Raw genomic sequence first — 24,068 nt, 5'->3', positions numbered from 1 at the left:
ATCCATATTCCTAGAATTCATTATCGATAGAAAAGGACAAATAAAAGTCACTTGCCAGATTAGTGGTCTCAATCAACACTGAGCTCTTAAGCTTTAGCTCTTAGTTACATATTTAAGAAAATTCCCAATTTTTAATAATCTTATCCCTGTCAAACATTCCACAGATAAGAATTGCTTACACATGGTGAATACTACGCAAATAATTCTACATCCACTTAACAACTTTTTTTTTTTTTTTTGAGACGGAGTCTCACTCTGTCACCCAGGCTGGAGTCCAGTGGCACCATGTGCACTCACTGTAACCTCCGTCTCCTGGGCTCAAGCAATTCTCCTGCCTCAGCCTCCCAAGTAGCTGGGATTACAGGCGCTCACCACCATGCCCAGCTAAATATATATATGGATTTTTCTTTTATTTTCTTTTTTTTAGTAGACGGGGTTTCACCATGTTGGTCAGGCTGGTCTCGAACTCCTGACCTCAGGTGATCCATCCGCGTCAGCCTCCGAAAGTGTTGGGATTACAGGCGTGAGCCCCTGTGCCCAGCCACAACTTTTAACTTTTTCTTTTTTTTTTTTTTTTGAGACAGGGCCTCACTCTGTTGTCCAGGCTGTAGTGCAGTGGTGCGACCTCAGCTCATTGCATCCTCTAACTCCCAGGCTAAAGCAATCCTCCTATCTCAGCCTCCTGAGTAGCTGAGACTACAGGCACACACCACCACACCCGGCTAATTTTTGTATATTTTCGGATAGAGATGGGGTTTTGCCATGTTGTCCACATCGGTCTTGAATTCCTGGGTTTAAGGGATCCATCCACCCACCTCAGCCTCCCAAAGTGCTGGGATTACAGGCATGAGCCATGGCTCCTGGCCAGCTTTTAACATTTTTGATTGCAAAGGGCCAGCTTTAGTCTTAGCAGAGCAGCAAACCGAATGTTGAAGAATAGGAACTGTCAAATGTCAGCCTCAAGGCAACATACCAAAGATAAGTATTTAGTAAATTATTAGCCTAGAACCTAGAACCCAAAATCTACCATCTCCTTAACAATGCCCTGACCATCTTCAAGAAAGTTCACCCAAAATTATGTCTTTCACATAAATAAATTTCTTATGCCACTACTATTGGCTAAAATCTTTTGATGGGGAGGAATTACTCCTGACACACCCTCTAGCTTTTCCCTTACAGGACTTTTACGTTTTGAAGAACTCATTAAATCACTAAATTTACTCACCTTTTGTGAACTAGTAAGAATGCAAAGTTACTTGTCTATAACCAACTAATGGGATAGTGTGTGTGTATGTGTTTTAACAGATAATTTCCCTCTATTTTCTCCCCAGAAAGGGCCAGGAGGAATAGATGATTTAACTTTTTATATTATAATATCAAAAACATCCTTAAAAGACACCGAAAAGATGTTTAGAAAATTCATATTCATTAAACTATCTTTCTGACTTATATCTTCAACTTCAGAGAGGAAAACAGGGACCCACACTCTCAAACTGGAGAGCGCATTTAGAATTACACAAACTATCCTACTACGACTCAGGAATGGATTGTGTTCTGGCTCACTGTGTGGTGACAAGGCCACATCTGTCAAAAGCAAAGCAAACAATATGATTGCTTTTTAAATTGCACTTTTTCTAGGTTAAAAAAAAATTACCACAAAACCAAACGAAACAAAAATGGCAGCTGTCTAAATAAGCAGAAGGCATCAGTTTATTCACTGCTACCACAAAATCTGGAAAAGCAATTTGGGTTAGAGGATCACTTACTTACACCCTTGAAGCTACAAAGTAAGTTACTCAATTTTAATCTGGCTTGAAAAAATGTATTATTTGCAAAATTCAAAAACATTCTTTCCAGCCTTACCTCAAATTCACTGTAAACTTCAAGGACTGTCATTTTAATTACCTCACTCCAAAAGGTTGGCAGGTACATATCTGATCAAATACAGAATGTGAACATGTGTGCATGGGTGACCTTATATCCCCATATAACTTACGTATATCTTGGACTATGGGCAACAGGTATCAGCTCCTCATCTCTAGGTTCCAACGATAAAGGAAGGCACTTTGGCTATCTGGTTCTCCCCTGTACGAACACTGGGCACACAGCGGTTTGTGCACTGGGCATATACAGAAGGCACTCAACAAATGAGTGAAACTGACCAAAGTCATAAAAAGCTGAATGTTTTAAATTTTTAAAAAGACAATACAGAAACAATTATTAAACTCACATATGTGCTTAACCTGCTTTCTGAATTTTCATTTACAGTCAAACATGAATAAATGTGTTTGTTCTGGGGCACACGTTTTACCTTGTGTCATAGCACACCTATGCTAAGCTATAGTCTTGACAGTGCAGAGAAGATCCTATAAATTGTTGGACACTGCAATGCTCCCCAAGTAGGAAAATACACCAAGAGGATGAGCCTAACCCAGAGTTATATGTGTATTAAGGCGCCTGGACTTGCGCATTGCTCTTTCCCAACCCTATTTCCAGAGGATAGCATTCAAGAGTTTGACTACTTTCCCAGAATGCTAGTTTTTAAGCTTGATGTATGATAAACTTACATCTTAAAAGTCCAGTAAGTAGTTAACTTCTAGTTCCAGAACTATCATTGCTGATTTAACTTGCTTTAAAAAAGTATGATTCTAGGGTGGGCATGGTGGCTCATGACTGTAATCCTAGCACTTTGAGAGGCCAAGGCAGGGGGATCACTTTGTAACTAGTTTAAAAACCAGCCTGGGCAACAAAGTGAGAGCATCTCCACAAAAAATAAGAGTTGGCCAGGTGTGGGTGGTGGTGGTATACACCTGTAATCCCAGCTACTTCGAAGTCTGAGGTGGGAGGACTGCTTAAGCCCAGGAGTTTGAGACTGCAATGAGCTATGATCATGCTACTGCATTCTAGTCTGTGTGGCAAAGCAAGATCCTGTCTCAAAAATACTTCTAGAAAAAGAAGTATCATTCTAGTTTGCCTTGGTAAACTGGTCAGTTGAGGGTGGAATTTGATATAGGGTAGAAGTTCCATTCAGGGAACGAAAAATTTACAAAGGCCAAATATAAATGTAAAACTGCATAATAAAGACACAAACCAAACTGTTAACAATGGTTACCTCTAAAAAGGGATGTGGGATGATGAGGGAAGGGAGATCTAAAAAGGGACTTTTGTTTTTACTCTGTTTTAAAGGCACAGATCAAACACAAGTTTGAATTTTTGGTAGCATCATGTCTTGTGTTATGGGAGTTGCTGTCAGAGTTGTATAAAGACTTGTTTTAGTTTATGTTGTACTTTTCCCCATCAATTATACCTTTCCTCTTTTGCCTTCTTCCCTCCAATAAAAACGTATTCTGAGAAAAGAATCTGCTAAAGTTAACTGCTAGACTTTATATACTAAGCAGTCAACCATCAGACAAAAGTAATGAACTTCAAATGAATTATAAGATGCCTTGTAGTTTCCTGATTCACAAGCTTAAAGCAGACCCTGATTCTGTCTAAGCATTGGCTTGCATTTGAATTCTATGATACTGACTGGGCATGGTGGCTCACAACTGTAATCTCAGTACTTTGGGAGGTTGAAGTGGGAGGACTGGTGAGGCCAGGAGTTCAAGACCAGCCTGGGCAACATAGCAAGACTTCCCATCTCTACTAAAAATGAAAAATACAAAAATTAGCAGGCATGGTGGCTTATACATGTAGTCCAGCTACTCAAGGCTGAGGCAAGAAGATCACTTGAGGCCATTTCAAGAATGCAGTGAACTATCATTGAGCCACCACACTCCAGCCTGAGTGACAGAGCGAGACTGTCTCAAAAAAATGAATAAATAAATAAATAAATTTGGATACTAATGAAATCCACCAAACAGACCAGATTCCTCTTCAGGTTTCATGGAGTCAGAGGCTATTAAAAAAAAAAAAAAAAAAAAAAGAGCAAGACACATCCACAGAAATGCGAGAGGAAATAAAATGAAAAAGTCTGTATTTACCAAAGAGCTCCTAGACATGTTGGCAAGAGAAAAGGCAAATGGCAAAACATATGGATAAGACACAATTTATGTGAAAACTTAAAACCCACAATACTATGTATTTCTATATGTAAACATATAGATATATTAATACATAGCAAAAAGATACTTGAGGAGTATATACTAAAGACCAACAGTTACTACCATTTGGGAGCACTACCAAAGGGGACTTTGACGATATATATTTTTTATTCTTTTCCTAGAACATTTTCTTACATAATTAAATACAAAATGAGGAACTTTTACATATCTAGGAAGTACTACATATGATGATTTCCTTAAAATAGCTTGCTACTGTAAGCTAAAGTTTAGCAGATACCACTGCTTTCTACTTTTCAGCATGATACTTTATCCTTGCTATCCCTCACCTTTCTCTCATTGATCTACACATGTTCAAATTTAAGGAAATCACCTTAGCTTTTTATTAAATACTTGATAGTGAAGAGATGATACAGTTGCCAGGACGTATCAAAATCAAGAATCAGATCTAGTATGGTGGGAATAAAGGCCATCGAAGTAGGCAACCCCACCTCCTCTTGACTTGTGGCTTTAATGTGATGCATTTGAAAATATGTGCAGACTTCTAAAGAGAGTAAGATGCTTTAAGAAGAAGAGTCCTAACTGGGTATGCTGTGTAACATTAACTCATCACGTTTACTCACGTATCTACTGAAGAGAAAATGTTGCAGTAGAAGGGTTAACATGCAAAAGCAGTTTTCCAGAAAAGCAAAAATGTATAAATCCTAGATAGCACAAGAACTGCTAAAGGTCTATCAATTAAGTGGTATTTATTTAGAAGAGAAGCATTTCTGCTTGAAATTGAAAACTCTCTTAGGAGTATATTTCTAAATTTTTTCCATTACATGACACTATTAAAATATTACAACTAGGAAAATTTTGCTCAAAATTGCAACTGTTTTCTTGAAAAGATAAAGGCCATCAAAGTCAGACATATTTGTAGCACGAATTTTGGTCCAGAACACCAAATAAATTACTCTGTTATAGTTGATTACAGATAACAGAACAGCAACATACTAAAATCAATGCATATGATGAAATCAAGTAGATGTGGTTCAATGAATCCCAGCTTGTAACTATTAAAGCCTAGGTAATGCATTTTGTAATTTAGAGAAGAGTACTTAGGGATCTACTCAGTCTTTATATCTTCAGACATTATCGTGAGGCTCCTGCTGGTCACTACCACTATCTATATCCTTTTCCAGAAAATCTCACCATCTTAAATGGTCACAAATTATGTATTCCCTCTTTGTCACACTGAATCTACAGAGAAAACTGAAAACTCTACAATGGCAAACAAGTCAACAGATAAATTCCAAAAGTTAAAGGCACAGATCAAACTACTTTTAGAGATAATATAAGTGGTAATTATAAGAGTAAACTGTATTATTTGAATATGTAAGGTCAACGATGTAGAATCCTGGTAGCACTTATAACACAGAAAATTGCAAATTATATAATAAAAGAAACAAACAGTATCACAATCTATTTTCAAAATGTTCTTAATATTTGGCATAATGCATAGTTTGCCTTAATTATTAACTCTTTGATAAAAGTAACGTACTTTTCAAAGTGATTTTACAAACTGTCAGGTTGTAGTTTTTTATTTACTTGACTTCCATTCTACTCCTCCCTACGCTCTTTCCCTATTTTTTAAATTTTATCTTTCATTACTAAAAATCTAAAAGTGAAGTACTACTCTTCTTCCTTTAATGTCAAATATAAACAACTCCACTAATAACATATGGCTACTGTTAAAAAAAAAAAAGATTTCAATGCAGTAGCAGCCATAGCTTTAGGGTATTCTTAGGCAACACCCCAGACAAAACAAATTTGAACACTTATATTTCATACAATAACATAATGCTTTTTTCTTTTCATATTACTGCTTACCCCAAAAGCACGGCAATATACATTTTTAAAAACAATCTTCCCCTGTAATTACAATGAAAAACAAGAAGCAGAATACCCATCATCATTACAGAAACAATGACTGTATACTTTTAACATTATATTCAGGTATTTTTAATCACTATCTTAAATCAATTTTTAATTATATAATTTAACTGTATATGCTTACCAGTTGAAAAAATACTGGCTCAACCTACCTACTGATTTTAATACACAATGTGGTAACTTGTATCTTCCTCCTAATAGCACAATTATCAGAAAAAGAATGCAAAAGATACATTGGAGAAATGAAGAAAGTATCAGAAAAATTTCCTCAGCCTTGGTTTATCATCTATCTTTCCTTTGTATATATATTGAAGTTGACTGGTCTTCTTTCACTACTCAGTTCCTACCCAAAGACCTTTCAGGTTTTAAAGTGACAGCAGCCATATCATGTTGTCTATTGTTGCTGTTGAATTAGCCTGAATTACAGGCCCCCACTAAAAAGGATAAAGAAATGCAGGAAGTTAAGAAAGATAACACAGAAACCAAAGGCGAGAAAAGAAAAAAACATATATGGAGAATAGTTATAACCCACCAATAATTATCTGGCAGTTCTGGAGCAGAGGTTCCTATCTGGCTGTTTCATTAAAGTACGATGAAAAGCCAAAGCATAGCTCGCCAATTATCAGGCTTTAGAACGTTTTTTAAAATAAAGCTCAATTTCATCTCTAACTAGTTTTTGTGTCTTTTAGAGATGGAGGTCTCAGTGTTACCTAGGCTAGATTTGAAATCCTGGGCTCAAGTGACCCTCCTGCCTCACTCTCCCAAGTAGCTGGCCCTACAAGTGCATGCCTCTGCGCCCAGCAACTCTAGTTTTTAAAACGTATTTCACTGCAATGAGAAAAGCTTATTTCCCACCTACATCTACAACAGTAAGAATGGAAAAGCTTTCTTCACTCTGTCTGAAAGAGCCAGGAGGGCAAAAACAAGTGATACTCATGATTCTTGCTGCCTTCCCCCACCCCTACATAAACACTAACTTCACAGGAAACCAACAGTACAATTACCCCATAAAAGACGACAATTTTAGCTTATCTCCGACTCTTCCCACCCCAACTTCCTCAAAAACACATAACAGAAAAGTCTGTGTTGAGTTTAGCAAGGACAATAATTAAAGAAGGTAAAGTGAAGGCTCACAGAAAGCCTTCTAGTTAAAGTTAAAACTCTAACATCGTAACATCAGGGTGTCAATTCATTCAACTTTTAACCCATTTGGGAAGGCTTAAGTTATTAACTTAAAAATATGGCCGTATTTCTTTTGTAACTATAATCTCTTTATAGCCTCCTAATTGCTCATGTTAACAGCTTTATTACATACTACTGCTTCTTATAAGAAGTAAATCCAGGGGCCATTCCATTTTATCTTAGACATAATATTTACTAGTTTTCCAAGCATGACAGAAATGAAAAAATATATATATTAGAACAAGAACAATTTATGTTAATTTCTACAATCTGTGTTCCTTCTGTGAGCAGTGCCTGATTCTACTAAAATTAACACATTTCAGTCTTATGCTTAAGAAAAAAAATCTAATGAGGGACGAATTTATAAAGTATACACAAATATAATTCTTTAATAAATCTTTCCAGTGTTCACTATAACTGCATTACATGTAACGTTTCCATCCACAGAAACTCAGGATAGTTCTTATAAAATGAAACAGAACATTCTGTGTTCATCTCTGGCAAGCAATGAACAAATAGAACTTGCTCACAAAGGATCTAAAAGTGCTGCCTCAGGCATGCTGTATGAATGAGTCTTGGTAACTGGCTACTATCTGGGTACTTCCTCTGCTCATACCACTTAACCCATCTCTTATAAAGCCTATAAGAAAACTAAAGCTTTTGCAAAAGTGAAATTCAACATGAGCCACCCAAATTCTTCTAAGGTAACCATTCTAAAGCAAAATCAGCAGAAGTCATCTCTTCTATAATAACAAAGAAACCAAAAGGCAAATGCTACTGCTCAATCATCAGATGAACTCACAGAGGCAAAAATAAGTGACAACAGCAATAATTCAAGTAAAGTATGTATGAAAATTTAAACACGCCATGTTCAAGTTAAGACAGAAGTGAAGGGGAGTTATGATCTTTATATTAGTCAAAAAGCTTAGGCATAATCACCAAATGTTAATTCACTTTACAGTCATCAGTGAGACTATTGTATATATTTTTGCACCTTGCGCTTGTAAAAGCAGATAAAATATTTAATATGTAATTTACAATGTATTTTACCAGCTCAGCATACAGGATGTATACAGATTATATCAAAGTAGTAGACAGTTATGGGCCTGTGCAAACCCTGCAAAAATAGTACTTCAGATATCTGCTAATTAAAAACAAAAACAGAAACAAAAACAGTTTGCTGTTTAAAAGTGATACAATTCAAACTACCACAAAATACAAAGGGCTGCAAAAATGTAACCATTCCAACAACATATATAAGTTATTAAATAAAGATTTGATTTGAAAGAATATAAATGAAGCCTTTAAGTAGGTCTTTTCTACATGCATATTATTCCTCATTAAAGAAAAAAAATGTAAAAAGGCCATTGGTAATTGCTTTGTTAACATTTGTAGAAAATGCCAATTCTCTGGTCACAAACTCCACTAAGTTTAGCACTTAAGGTCTCTGCAGTGTTATAAACGTAATTTAAAATACTGTTAATTCTATAATTCCATTGGTAAAATAATGTGACTTGGAATATGGCAGTCTTCATGTTGAGGGAAATGATCCACAGTTTTGTTCTGTCTTTTAATTTCTTAGGCGTGAACAGTTATCCAGAAGAACAGCACCCTCCACCACTGGTCTGGGCTTGAGGTTCATCATCAATAATCTGTACACCTCGCCTTGCAGTTCCCGGCTGACTAGAGCCATTACCTTTTGCTCTCTCATCCACTTGTGCTGTTTCTATCATCCCTAAGAGAGAGAGAAAGCAAACATTATTAGAATCACAATCTTTGCGTTTTCTCTTTCTAAAATTTCAGTGTAACACTATGATAGCTATTTCTGACTTTCGACCAACAAATAAACTAAATATAATGAACATTGTGTCAGCTCGCTAAAATAGCTTCACCTGCATGTTTTAAAAAACTAGTATCAAGTAGTAAGCTTATTTATCCAATGGTATAATGGCCACAGTGACATCAATAAAGAAAAATTTTTTTTTGCTCTGAACAAATGTCTGTGTACAAGTACAATCCTTAAGATTTTCCAAACTTACTTAGAAATATGTCAAAGAAGTTCAGATTATTCCAAGTAATATTTAGGGTGCAGGATTTATTCTTCGACTAGAAATGTAATACTTTTAAGTAAATGATTTTTTTTATTTTTAGTTTTGAGAGACAGGGTCTCGCTTTGATACCCAGGCTGGATGTGCAGTGGTGTGATCATCACTCGTTCATTGCAGCCCCTAACTCCTGGGCTCAATTGATCCTCCTGCCTCAGTCTGCTGAGTAGCTGGAATTACAGGTATGCACCACCATGCCTGGCTGATTTTTTTTTTTTTTTGCTAAAGATGGGGGTCTCACTATGTTGCCCAGGCTGGTCTCAAACTCCTGGGCTCAAGCGATCCTATGGCCTTGGCCTCATAAAGCACTGGGCTTATAGGTGCAAGCCACTGTCCCTGACCAGATATTTGAAGAATAATGGAGTTTAAGATGAGGGAACTTCAAAGAACACAGCTGAAAGACTCACACTATCTGATTTCAAGAACTAGTGTAAAGCTACACTTATCAAAACAGTGAGACGATGATAGAAGAAATAGAGAGATCAGTGGAACAAAAAAACACAGTCCAGAAACAGACCCCCGTAGATATGGTCTCTTGATTTTTGACATGGTTGCCAAGGTTATTCAATGAAGAAAGAATAATATTTTCAAGAAACAGTACTATTAATAGAACTGGATATCTATTGTAAAAATAAATAAATAAATAAACCTTAACCCATACCTTAACCACCTTATGCAAAAAACAACAAAAAATGAGTTATACACTTAAATGTAAAACATGAAACAAAATTTCCAGAAGAAAACACAGGAGAAAAATCTTCATAGGAGAAAATTTTTGTGACTTTGGTTTACATAAAGAGTTCTCACGTAAGACACAAAACATGAATGAAAGAAAAATAGATAAACTGGACCTCACTGAAACTTAAAACTGCTCTTTAAGAGACACAGGTAAGAAAAATGGAATACATGATGCAGACTGGGAGAAAATATTTACAAAACATGTATTTGACAAAATGAAGGAAGAAAAGAGGGTGTCCTTAAAATAGAAAAGGGCTCTTAGAGACTGCTCTTGATTAATGGTTTACAAGTTGAGGTATATGGGACAATCCAACAAGATGAAATAAGAAAACATTACAAATTCTATATCTACTTATTTTTAACTTTTCAAAATTTCTATTTTTTAGTTACATTTTAAAATGTACATATTAGTACTTGTACATGTTATATAATTTCTAAATAAACATGTGGAGCATGCAAAAATTGTTTTGAAGATGTGACATTTATAACATTTGTAAGCCACTGACTTAGTGCATTGCTATTTAAAAGCATGGAAGGAAGGGAGGAAGGGAGGAAGGGAGGAAGGGAGGAAGGGAGGAAGGAAGGAAGGAAGGAAGGAAGGGAAGGAAGGAAGGAAGAAACGAAAGGAAGGAGGTTATCCTCAGGACTAGCATCACCACCACTTGGGTGCTGGTAGAAATGAGGACCTCAATCAATCCCACACCTACTAAATCAAAATATGCATTTAATAAGACCCCCAAGTTGTTATGTACAGCATTGGTTCTTATATTTTACTGTGTATATTTATTGGAATCATATGAAGCGTTTGTTAAAACACAGATTCTGGGGGCCATCCCTAGAAATTCTGATTTCGTAGGCTTGGAGAGCCCAAGAATTTGCATTTCTGACATATTCTCAAGTGATATTGATGCTGCTGATCAGGGGACATCACTTAGATAATCACTATTCTAGAAGAATTATGAATGACTTGAGGGTTTTATAAAACTATTCCAAAATGTGTGTGTGTGTGTGTGTGTGTGTGTACACGATTTCATCAAATTCTTAAAAGAGTCTAAAGTCCACAAACTCAGATATGCATTTTATTGGTAATATGAGAAATGACTTTCAGAGTATATATAAATTTATTTTCCTTTTTCTTTAAAACTATACACTTTTTAATATGGAAAATTTCAAACATAAAGTAGAAAATACAGCATAATGAAAATCCATCACCCAATTTCATCCATAACCCTAAGCATCCCTACCATTATTTTGAATCAAATCTCAGACCCATAATTTTATTCCTAAATTATTTTAATGTGTCTTCAAAAGACAAGAACTCCTTTTCTAAAGCATAACCACAATACCATAATCACACCAAAAAATTAATAGTATCTCAATATAATCAAATATCTTGTTTCACAAACACTCTTTTTCACTAGTTTGACAAATCGGTGTTCAAATAAGGTCCATTCACTACAGCAGGTCATTACAGGTCTTAAATCTGTTTTAATATGTAAATTCCCCTTCCACTTTTAACACTTATGCATAGAATATTATAATACACATTTAGCCCATATCATACATGATTTCATAACCATTAATTACTGCTTGAAACAGAACTAAAGTAGGTATTTAACCATTAAAAAAAAAGTTACAGCACTTTAGAAATATTACCAATAGTCAATAGTTTAAAAAAAACCAATTTGAAAAATAACACTGGTGTAAAATAGATTATTATTTTTTAAAAAGTAAAAACCAAAAACCATTTCTAAACAAACTAAATCTGAATATACCTACTTTTACAAAGGTCAAGAAAGAGTTCCTCAATTCCTTTGTTCTGTTTGGCTGAAGTATGATAATGTTTTGCTCCCACAGACTCTGCATACCTTAAAAAAAAGTAACATCAGTGACTGATGTAAAATATTATTCATGATTTTGTCTTAACTGCTTTTTTATAGTAACAGTTTTAGTGACATATCAATTTATTCAAGTTTAGTGAAATTAAGTTTAGCTGTTTTAACTTCTCTATACATTAAATCAAATTTTAAATAATACAAATATAATAAGCCTTGAAATTTTTATAGATTAATTTGGGACTCAAATACTTTAAAAAGTTTTTGTGGCTTACCGCCTATTTGATCATGATAGTTTTGTTTTATATCACTCGTAGTTTTTACTGAAGTCAAAAAGGGAAGGGCTTTATTGCCACAAGCCCAGAAACTACCATGTAAACATGCTTCACTGAATCCAATACCTCAATCTATGTTAAGAGATTTGAGTAATACCCAAATGTAAAGCAAAACGTATAAAGAGGAAGACTTCTACTAGGGAGTGATGGGGAATGGGAGGGTCACAGTACTTACGACTCTGCTTCTTGAATGGAAACATGTCTTTCCTTTTCCAAGTCTATTTTATTACCTATTTTGAAAAAAGTAAATATTTATCTTTATACTGATTTTCGTAACAAAATTAAGCCAATTCTAAATATAAAATTGCCATATTAATTACCAGCAAAAACAATGCAAATCCCCACCAGACTTCTAAATGTCTTGAAATTATAAAGTTAAGCCTTGTGATCTGAGGGCTGATCATGCCTCATCCTCCTTCAAATGACTCAATTCATACCTTTCCTGAATCTGCAGCCTCTGACAAAGAAAACAACTTTTCCAAAGAGATGGGCACTCTTTTTTGATTTTGGGGGATACCAGAAACCTAGAGATAAACCTATGACTCTTAGCCAAGTGTAAATGATCGAAAGTAAGAGCAAAATTTTCTACAGTTCCCATTAACTTAAAGCCAGTCAACAATCAAGTATGGCTATCTTAGTGTTTACTAAAATATATTAAGCTTTTCTTGGATCCTACGAGTATTCAAGTTTCCTGGATGATATAAGCCGGTTAAAGTAAAAATTAAAGTGTACGGATTTTTAAGTACTCCACTATCATAAGGGGAAAAACTGCATTCTTTGTTTAAAAAACAATTTTAGTGAGTTATTAAAACTTAATATATGTGTATCATGCAGATTTAAATTATAAGGTTAGCTCTCCTTAAACAATGGAACCAAGCTGAGATTATACTTTTTAAAAAAGCCACCAGAACAAAAATGAAGAAACTGCAAAATACTGATTCCTTGAACTTAAGATGACTTGACTGGACACACAGAGTGCTAAAGGTAATAAAAACAGTAGATAACGATAAGGAAAAATACCTTACGGAAGGATACTTCAAACAAACATTTTTATTCTTCTATTATGGCTTTTAGGGATAAGAGAAATCTTATAAAGTTACTTTTTTTCTTGGAACCATATATATTCCAGGAGACAATTTCAGATAAATTTCAGATAAGGCATTGAAATAAGCACCCAATAAAAGATAAAATATTTAGCACTGAGGTGGACAAGTCCAAAGGTTCGAATAATCTGATAACCTAGTTGCTGGCAACGGCTAGAAACTATCTGCCACCATAGCCTAAGAATCAGAGAGAGGGAAGTAGACAATACTAAAGTTCAGTGGATATCAACAAATTCAGTAACAAACTCTTCCTTCTTTGAAGAGCTATCTACCATAGCAAGAAGTTTCATATTAGTTCTAACTTCCTACATTATATTTGTCATTGGAAATTTTAATTATCTAAATATGACAAAGTCTGACAGTAACCAGAGGAAAAAACTGTCGTGTTATTCTGCCAAGAATGCAAAAAGCACCACCTGGTGGCCAGTGGCTCCAACAAACAGGAACAAGATTCTGCCTCATAAAGGTAAAATAAGATAGTCTCCTACTAAAGGTAGCAGTATTAATTTTGCTTCAATTATCTAAAACCCTATGAAATTTTTTTTCTAGGTACTTAATGCCTCATTTTCCAAATTCCACCAATCTCATCAATACCTATAAAAAGAGTGAAGACAGGAAAAGTAGGCAATCACCTTACTGCCTCAAATGAACATTTAGGAGAAATTATTCAGACACTGCATTATTATTTAATAATATTTTAAATGACTAATTTTAATAAATCAGGCCATTAATAAATAGCTATCTATCTTAATAACCTATTATTTTAAACTTAAAACATTTTAAATCTAAACAACTACTATTTCTTTGAATAATCAGCATTCACAATGGATTGATAGCACAGAATACACTGTAAAAACCTGACTGACTAGTGACTGACCTCTTTCCAAAGCTCAAAAACCTTTTTAGTTTCCGTATTTTTTCAAAAGCAAGATAGCTAAGGATTAAGGCTTTGAGACTCATATCTGCTTCAACACTACTGTGCAGCTACATAAGGAACTTTCTGATAGGCTTAAAACATCCGAAAACAAGGACAACAACCAAAGTAAGCACCTACTTAAAGGTATAGTACTATAAAGAATTTTAAAAATAAACAAATAGGGTGAGACTATTGGAAAGGGAGGGAAAAAGCTACCCTCTAAGTTAAGCAGATCTTCCTTAAAAATACATATTTGAATTAAGAATATAGAAGGGATATGCCCACTGCTAAAGGCAAAGGGCCTAACGATATAGAACTAGAATCACATCATGCTTAGACTGGATGGTTGTGGGGCACAGTGAAAAAAAGCTTTCAAAAAGCTTTTAAATGTAATAAAACTTGTTTTTAAGTCCTTCCTTACTCCATAACTGTAATTTTTTTTGTTTTACTTTTTTTTGAGACAGGGTCTTGCTCTGTCACTTAGGCTGGAATGCAGCGGCATGAACACGGCTCTCTGCAGCCTCCACCTCCCAGGCTCAAGCAATCCTCCTGCCTCAGCCCCCTGAGTAGCTGGGACTACAGGCACACGCCACCACACCTGGCTAATTTTTGTATTTTTTTGTAGAGATGGGGTTTTGCCATGCTGCCCAGGCTGGTCTCAAACTCCTGGACTCAAGCAATCTGCCCACCTTGGCCTCCCAAAATGCTGGGATTAAAGGCGAGAGTCAACACGCCTGGCTATAATATTTTGGACAAATTACTTAACCTCTTTTAGCCTCACTCTGTGCATGTGTGGCTAACAAAACTTGCAGGGTTGATGTGAAAATACGATATATGTAAAAGGCCTAGCATATACTATATGCTCAATAAAGAACAGTTATTAATATTAATGACATTCATCACAGTGAATGATCAAATGGAAAGTCAATATTGTTATGAGAGAATTAAAGTCCATGATAGGTAACACAAACTTACTCCTGACCTCAAATGATCCGCCTGCCTCAGCCTCCCAAAGTGCTGGGATTACAAGGGTGAGCCACCGTGCCTTGGAGGTAACACACTCTACCATCATCCTACTGGCTTCATCTAGCTAACTTAGTTTATACAACACTTGGTCTAGGAAATTTTCCCTTATCTCCCCCTTGTACCTCAAATCTAGTTGGTTTGCTTTTGTGCTCTCATAGTACTCCATTCTGCATTTCCCTTCCATAGCATTTATTACAATACACAATAAGTAGCTTGTTTTCCTCTCTTTTTCTACACAAGTAACTCTGGGAGGACAAGAACCATATCTATTTTGTTTACTTATTCACTACACTATTCCTAAATCCTGGTACATAGTGAGCAATGAAGTGTTTATTAAGGATATGGGCTTGAAGTGGCAGGCAGATCTGAGTTAAAATCCCAGGGCTACTTCTAACAAGCTACGTGACTTTGGGAAGTTTCAAGCTCTCTAAGCACATTTTTTCATCTGTAAAATGAAATGGTCTTCCTGCAGCATTGTCAGGAGGCTTAAATGAAAAAAAAAATGTGTAGTTCTTAAAACAGTGCCTGGCACTCAATGAATGGTGACTATGATTAATAATAAATACTTGTTCAAGAAACATACACATGTTAAGGACAGACTAGATGCAGAATACTATCAACCAAAGCCAAGGGTGCCTATCAATGGATTAAAGACAACCTAGAGGAAAAAGTCTCTGCTACTGAAACATGTGGTTCTCTATTACTGGTTAGCACACGGAGATCACTGGCTTAGATAAGGAACTAGGAGGTTAAGTATCTAATTTACACATGAAAATGCTAGTAGACTATATATCAAACATAAAGTTTCAAAAACATGACAAACTGAAATTTCCACTTAGCTTTAAATTGTCACATGAGAACAAGCTGGGAAAAACCAGGCTGAATAGCAATACTTACAAAAAAGGACTTGAGATTTTGGATAACTATCATCTATGTAAGAGCGACTAGTTGACATGTCTGCTAAAAAGTTTAAGCAATCTCAGGCAATCCTGATAGAAGGCCGGTGTGAGGAGAGAGACAGGGCCTATAAGGACATACTAGCTCAACAACATTTGGATTCTATTGTTGATTTCCAAGTGTGGGTGACATACTCATACAGTAAAAATAAACCTAGGAGAGAAAATGATCAGGATGATCAGAATGTCTAGAAGGTAGGCCACATAAAAAAACCGCTGATCTAGAGAATTTAAGACTTAAAGTGAGTTGTTTAAGTAGTCTTCAAATGCCTGAAGGGTTATCTTATGTAAACAGAATAAATTCTTGTCAAATGTCTACCGCTATGCCAAGTATTTTTCAAATCATTATATAATCTTCATCATAACCCTGAGAAGCAGTATTATTTCAAAATTACTAATAAAACAGAAGAGAGAATAAACACTGAACAACAACAGAGAATAAAAATCAACAAGTGGGAAAAACAATGCAAATGTCCATCAATAGCAAAACGGATAAACTGTGGAGTATTCATAAAGTATCAGACAGCAATCAGAATAAAACGAACTACAACTATATACAACATAGAGGAATCATAGGAACACAAAGTAAAGTCAAAAAAGCCAGACACAAGAAGAGTTAATATTATATGACTTCATTTATATAAAATTCAAAACAAAACTAATTCATGCAGTAAAAAGGACAGTGGCAGGGGGTGGGGAATGGCGAGGGGAAAACAACTGTGAGTGTTGGGATGAAAAAGTAACACAACTCAGGGTCCTTAGGTACTGCTTACACTGTGCGATTTTCATTTTGTGAAAATTATGTTATTGAAGATTTGTACACTTTACATACGATGAAAAATTCACTTAAAAAATCAGTTCAAAGTGAAGGATACAGGGAGTATGATTTTAGCTAAATGTGAAGACAAATTCGTTTCTTGCACTTGTCAGAAAAAATAAGTTGTTCTCCAACACCTGCGTGTAGGTACACTAAATCAGAATTAACAGCACACAGTACCTGGTACAAAGAAGCCACTCAAAAATACTTATAGAAGGAAGAAAGGTGGGGTGAAACAGGGAATTAATTCTTAGTCCCATCCACAGAGATTTTGATTTAGTGTATCTATAATGAGGCCCAAAAACTTTTTTTTTTTTCCTATAATATTAAATGGAGTATTTGACCCTACTGGAGGCAGTAGGCTACCAGATCCAATAGTCCTAAAACTTCTTATAATATGAACATTAAAAATATACACTTTATATATAAACATTTTTAAAGAAACCGGTACACTATCTGGCAACCACTCTCTCTGATGCTCCAGTGAAAGTATCTTCCTTGAGGTTCAATTTAATGTTATGCCTTCAACTTTTAGAGTGGCAACATAAAAGGTACTTCGTTGAACATTAAAACAAACACACACACACACTTTAAACTATTCATGAGCTTATTTAACTTAGATGATTTTTTTTTAATGTTACTTTGTGACCTTGGTCAAGTAACAAGCTTTTGGAGTTTCCCTGACTTTATGTATACGTTAGTAATTTCTATCTTCAGAAAGATGATCAGAATCCCAAAATATTAAATCTTCAGTCATTCATCTACTGTGGCCACTTCCACTCGTAGTAAGTCCATATACCACACAAAGTTACACAAAACTCAGTAATGATTAGCTGTTGCTTTGGTTCCAAACCTACAAGTAGCCTACTACTTCAGCGTTCCAGTCTGAAATATTCCTGCCTAGCCTGACATCTAGCATCTAGATCAAAACGCATGGGAAATCATCTTGCTCTTCTCCCCCAAGACTTGCCCCTGATCTGGGACTATAAAGCTACCAATGTAATGGTGACAAGAGATAAGAAATGTAAACTCAAGTTAAAATTCTTGGCCAGGCGTGGTGGCTCATGCCTGTAATCCTAGCACTTTGGGAGGCTGAGGCGGGTGGATCATGAGGTCAGGAGTTTGAGATCAGCCTGGCCAATATGGTTGAAACCCCGTCTCTACAAAAAATACAAAAATTAGCTGGGCGTGGTGGTGCGTGCCTGTACCCAGCTGCTCGGGAGGCTGAGGCAGGAGAATCGCTTGAACCCGGGAGGCAGAGGTTGCAGTGAGCTGAGATCACGCCACTGCATTCCAGCCTGGGCGACAGAGCAAGACTGTGTCTCAAGAAAAAAAAAAAAAAATTCTTAAGGCTAAAAGTAGAATTTCCCCACACTGACCATTCCATTCTTTCATTTCCCCAGATACTACCTTTGTCTTCCACTGAAATGATCCTACTCTGGCTTCTCCCATATTGTTTTTAGTATTATCAGGTATGTAGAAAAAAGAGAGAAAACAGCATGAGGCTATACATCGTAAGGTTTAGTAACCTAAGAGTCAGAATGACTTCATTTCAAATCCGATCTCTGAAAGCTACCTGACACTGGGCAAGTTATTATCTCCAGGACTCAGCTTCCTCTATAAAACCCTCATAGGATTATGAGGATTACATGAGATAATGTCTGTGAGTACACAGCACAGTGTCTAGTACACTTTTATTGTTCAATAATTGTGATATCATAGAAATAACAATCTAAAGAAAAAGAGAACCAAAGAGAAATTCCAGAAGTCCAAAAGTGAGTTGCAGAGTTCCTTTATACCCATTAGGAATATTCCTCCACGCTGGGATCATGATCTCCTTGTATCCTTGTGGTCAAATTTGACCATTACTCAAAAATGTGTAGTTAAATATACAGAACAAGAACACAGGCCTAAGTCAGCTCCTTAATTTTATTATAAAGTAGTTACTAAACTTTTTCTAGGCAAAACCATACAGTGAAAAACAAAAGATCAAACTGAAGCAAGGCTAGGAAACTCAAAGCCCCAAGTGTTTAGTTTTCAATTTGCTCCCCAAGGCATTCCTTAGAGTTTAAATCTCCTGGAAAATCACTTCTAAATCCAAAATTCTTTTTTTTTTTTTTTTTTTGAGACGGAGTCTCGCTTTGTCGCCCAGGCTGGAGTGCAGTGGTACCATCTCGGCTCACTGCAAGCTCCGCCTCTTGGGTTCACGCCATTCTCCTGCCTCAGCCTCCAAGTAGCTGGGACTACAGGCACGTACCACCACGCCCGGCTAATTTTTTGTATTTTTAGTAGAGATGGGGTTTCACTGCGTTAGCCAGGATGGTCTCGATCTCCTGACCTCGTGATCCACCTCAGCCTCCCAAAGTGCTGAGATTACAGGCGTGAGGCACCGTGCCAGGCCTTTTTTTTTTTTTTTTAAAGACAGAGTCTCGCTCTGTCACCCAAGCTGGAGTACAATGGCGTGATCTTGGCTCACTGCAACCTCCACCTCCTGAGTTCAAGTGATTCTCCTGTCTCCGCCTCCCAAGTAGCTGGGACTGTAGGTGCCCACTACCATGTCCGGCTAATTTTTGTATTTTTAGTAGAGACGGGGTTTCACCATGTTGGCCGGGCTCTTTTCGAACTCCTGACCTCAGATGATCTGCCTGCCTCAGCCTCCCAAAGGGCTGGGATCACAGGCGTGAGCCACTGCATCCAGCCTTTTTTTTTTTTTTTTTTTTTTGAGATGGAATCTCACTGTATCACCCAGGCTGGAGTGCAATGGTGTGACCTTGGCTCACTGCACCCTCTGCCTCCTGGATTCAAGCGATTCTCCCACCTCAGCCTCCTAAGTGCTGGGATTACAGGCATGCACCACCATGTCCAGCTATTTTTTTTTTTTTTTTTGGTATTTTTATAGATACAGCGTTTCACCATGTTGACCAGGCCGGTCTTGAACTCCTGACCTCAGGTGATCCAACAACTTTGGCCTCCCAAGGTGCTGGGATTACAGGCATGAGCCACTGCACCAGGCTACATCCTAAATTATTCTAAAATATTTATATTAATATGTCATTCTTCCTTTCTCATATAACTTTAAAACAAAAATTACTTGTTTATAATTCCTTCAATAAAACATTAAGGAAACAAAGGACTTCTTTAAAAAAAAATGTAAGATGCTTACCAACTATACATAAACAGATTTCATTTCCCAACATTTTCCTTAATTCTTTGACCCAGTTTTTTACCTGTATAAACAAAAGAGCACATATTAAAACAAATCCTGTTAGAATTACTATTATCACAACATCCAAAAACTCAACACTGTCAAAATACCTCAGAATTTTAAGAGTCTATATTATTTAGTTATTACCAGAAATGATTCACTGAAGAATCATTTATTGCCAGATAGTATTGCAAACCATATACACATAAACACAACAATGGAAAAATACACAGAAGCAACTCTTACTATAAACTTGCATCAGTCTTCCACAGATCCAAGCAAAGCTATTCACTAGAGAAAAAGCGTATCAACTCTAGCTTCTGATAATAGATGCTTTACAATATAGATTACCAGTGTCATTTTGGACTTAGGAATATGTGGGTTTAAAACAGTCTTTTGTACCCTAATTGATTCCTAAATAGAGGGCATAGGAGCTTCAGTGTCACATAATAAAAGACAAAAAATAAATAATTTATATAAGCACTAAAAAAATTAAGAGTGCTAAAATAATTTCATCATTTAGTGTATGACAGGGTTTTGCAACCTTGGCAATACTGACATTTTAATACAGATAATTCTTTGTTGTGAGGCACTGTCCTGTGCAATGTATGATGTTTAGTAACATCCCTGACTTCCTACCCACTAGATGCCAAGAGCATCCGCCAGTTGTGACAACTAAAGATATCTCCAGGCATTGTCATCCCCTGTAGAGAACCAATGATACACAATAACTCCAGTTATGAACTGATTCTCTGGTATGAATGCAGCATAATAGTAGACACAGTTGGCAGTAAACTGGAATTAAGTAGATTACTCTTTTGAACTCATGATTTTAAATGTTGATTATAACAACAGAATAAAAGGCAAACTTGGACACCTGCCTTCATTCTTTGCAATGAAATTTAATATGGATGTAATCAAATCACACTGAACTTATATACCCTCCTGAAAAAATACACGTGTATCTGTAAATTCCAAAAATTACATTAGCTATGTGGTAACCACTTACTGTGCATCTGGTCTTATGGTGTACAAATGTAACACTTCCACATTCCTATTCTCTACAGAATGCAGAGGAACTACCTTTGGCAAACCCAAAATCCTTACAAAAGCAAAGGTAGTTATCATCACATTATCTTTATAGCAGCACTGAATGACAGTTTTCTCAGTATAGCCCTACCTTTTTGTTTCATTCACATATATGTATAAAGTTTTCAAAGCATTTAACTTCCACTCTTTATTGATTTCACATAAGAAAAATTTGACCATATTGGCATAAAATATACATCTTCATCACCTCAAAAGAAACACAGCAAAATCTAATTATGTATTCCTCTCTTCCATGTGCATATAGTATCACAACCTACTAATCTAATCATTTTTTTAAAAAAAAGTTTGTTAGTCATTTCAAATTAGATACCCCTCCACAAGCACTCTATCTATGCTTTACCCCATACATTTTTGGTTAGTTAGAGATGGTCACAAATTCTTTGTCAATCCTCCCACCAAATATGGCAGAGTCAAATTCCCCACCCTCTGAATTTGGGCTGGCTTTGTAACCTGCTTTGACAAGACAATGTGGCAGAAGTAATGCTGTGCCAATCCCAGACTTAAGCCTTAAGAAGGCCTGGTAGCTTCTACATTTAACTCTTGGGATCCAGCTGTCATATAAAAAGCTTAAGGTAGAACACAGAATAATGAGGGAGCACATAGAGTACTGGACGATAAGACACCAGATATAGTGAGAGGCCAGATGGAGAACTAGGCCTCCTTAGATATTCCAGCCCCAGCCAAACTCCCAGTTCAGTGCAGCTCTATGAGTGACTCCAGTGACATCACAAAGAACAGTGAACCTGCCTGGTCAACCCACAGAGTCATGAGAAATAATAAGTTACTGTTTTAAGTCAAAAATTTTGGGAGTTTTGTTACACAGCAGTAGAGAACTAACCTAATGCTCAATCTAAATGACTCAATCTATTTTTTTTTTTTTTTGAGATGGCATCTCGCTCTGTCACCCAGGCTGGAGTTCAGTGGCGCGATCTAGGCTCACTGCAATCTCTGCCTCCCCGGTTTAAGCAATTCTCCTGCCTCAGCCTCCCAAGTAGCTAAGATTGTAGGCATGTGCCACCACACCCGGCTAATATTTTTAGTATAGATGGGATTTCACCATGTTGGCTGGGCTGGTCTCGAACTCCTGACCTCAAGTGATCTGCCCTCCTCGACCTCCCAAAGTGCTGGGATTACAGTGTGAGCCACTGTGCCTGGCCTCAATCTTCTCTTAATAAATACTTAAACTATGTCTTTTCATGCAAAAAGTCAGAGGGAGATAACAAACAGCAGCACCAAAATAACTTTTAAAAATCATTAAATCTACAAGGTACCTATTGTTTCATTTTCTACTTCTTGGGTTAAGCTTTTCCAATATCGTTAATAACCCAAGGGCTAACTTGTATATCTGCTCTATCAGATTTAACTGGGAAAAAAAGAGAAAAAACAAACAAGTAATTTTACCAAGAACAAGCCTGTAAGTCAAGGCACGACAAGCTTCTTCCTTGGCATTACTCCCTGTGGTTACACATTGTTGACATATTCCAAGAACAGCTTTAGGAGGAAAGGTCAAATAAGTAACCCATCTGACTGTGATGAAATAAATTACAGTCAGAGGTAAATTAAATGGTAACTCATTTTTGGTCCCAAACAACTTTAAGAGTCATACATATGTGGTGTGTATTTGAAGGGAAGTAAACTAATGAGATAATTTTAAGACTGTCCTTTTAAAACTTTTATTATATTTGGCAAGGAAAAAGCTTAAATGTGATTTTGCTCCTCCTTTTTTCTCTTCACAATAAAGGAACTTGTCCAGTCACACCAAGTTTAAGAGCCTAATGCCTATGGAATTAAGGAAATAAGTGTGATTTTTCCATAAGAGGGAGAAACAAAAGCCCCCATATTTTTCTGAAGCTCACCTTCAAGTATTTTCCTTCCCTAATATTTGAGAAAGCCATGTAATAAGCCATTAATTATTCTAACATAAATTAATTCATATGAATTAAATATTTCATTAAACATAGGAGTATACCTCCATGTTGTAGGTGAAAAGAAAAATAAAATGTAAGTTGTCACCAGTTATGCACAAATTATATACTTTATTTTTAAAAACAAAACTAATCACATTAGTGAACAAAAGTATATTAATGGATACTTGAAAAATTACTATTGTCCTTCTAAGACATCTACCCATAAATAGAATACCTTCTGAAAAGAATCTTCATCTGTTATGTCATAAACTAAAATAGCTCCATTTGAATCTCTGTAGTAAATTGGACCCAATGCATGGAATCTCTCTTGACCTGCCGTATCCTAAAGAAAGCAACAAATTCTTATTAGATCAGAAGAAAAATACAAATCTGTAATTGCAACTATGGTGAACTTTTGATTAATTGGAAAATATGGCATAAAGTCACAGACAACCACAAAACCCTCCTAACAGAAACAAAACAGCAAAACAGGTCACACAAAAAAATTTTAAGTTATGACCAATATGTAATGTTTTAGTGATATACGACAGTTACTTTTTCCCTCCCAACCTTCCTCCTCCTCAGCAACTTCCCCAACCCCATTAAAAAACCAGTTCAGTTGCCAGAGGGCCAAAACAGCCAACACAGTATTATAAGCCAGAAATAGGCTCTGCCCTAAGTTTAAGTTCCCACACTGGGAGAGACAGGGAAACACCACATGCATCAAGATCACCAGTCAACAAGTACCCTGCTCCATTACCCTCACCCTACTCTCCATCAGTCATTCCCTTGGAAGGCTGAATATGGACACACAGGGTGGGGAAAAAAGGCCAGGCA

The 24,068-nt window shown here is 36.3% G+C and overlaps 1 protein-coding gene across 1 annotated transcript in view; it reads right to left on the bottom strand.

The window, feature by feature from the left end:
* Nucleotides 1–7,538: 7,538 nt before the first annotated feature.
* The window catches only part of RAB21 (RAB21, member RAS oncogene family), a 31,274-nt gene continuing 14,744 nt past the window's right edge, over nt 7,539–24,068 (bottom strand). Inside the window, exons 3-7 of the mRNA XM_008004034.3 lie at nt 23,467–23,574; nt 20,173–20,236; nt 12,367–12,421; nt 11,801–11,889; nt 7,539–8,913 (exon numbers count right to left, since the gene is read on the bottom strand). Coding sequence (XP_008002225.1) covers nt 8,771–8,913; nt 11,801–11,889; nt 12,367–12,421; nt 20,173–20,236; nt 23,467–23,574 — 459 coding nt within the window. The 3' untranslated portion in view covers nt 7,539–8,770. The remainder of the gene's footprint in view (nt 8,914–11,800; nt 11,890–12,366; nt 12,422–20,172; nt 20,237–23,466; nt 23,575–24,068) is intronic.

This window comes from Chlorocebus sabaeus, chromosome 11 (genome assembly GCF_047675955.1).
Source record: "Chlorocebus sabaeus isolate Y175 chromosome 11, mChlSab1.0.hap1, whole genome shotgun sequence".
NCBI lineage: Eukaryota > Metazoa > Chordata > Mammalia > Primates > Cercopithecidae > Chlorocebus > Chlorocebus sabaeus.
Note: the sequence above shows the minus strand (reverse complement) of the source record. Positions and strands in the feature narration are given on the sequence as shown.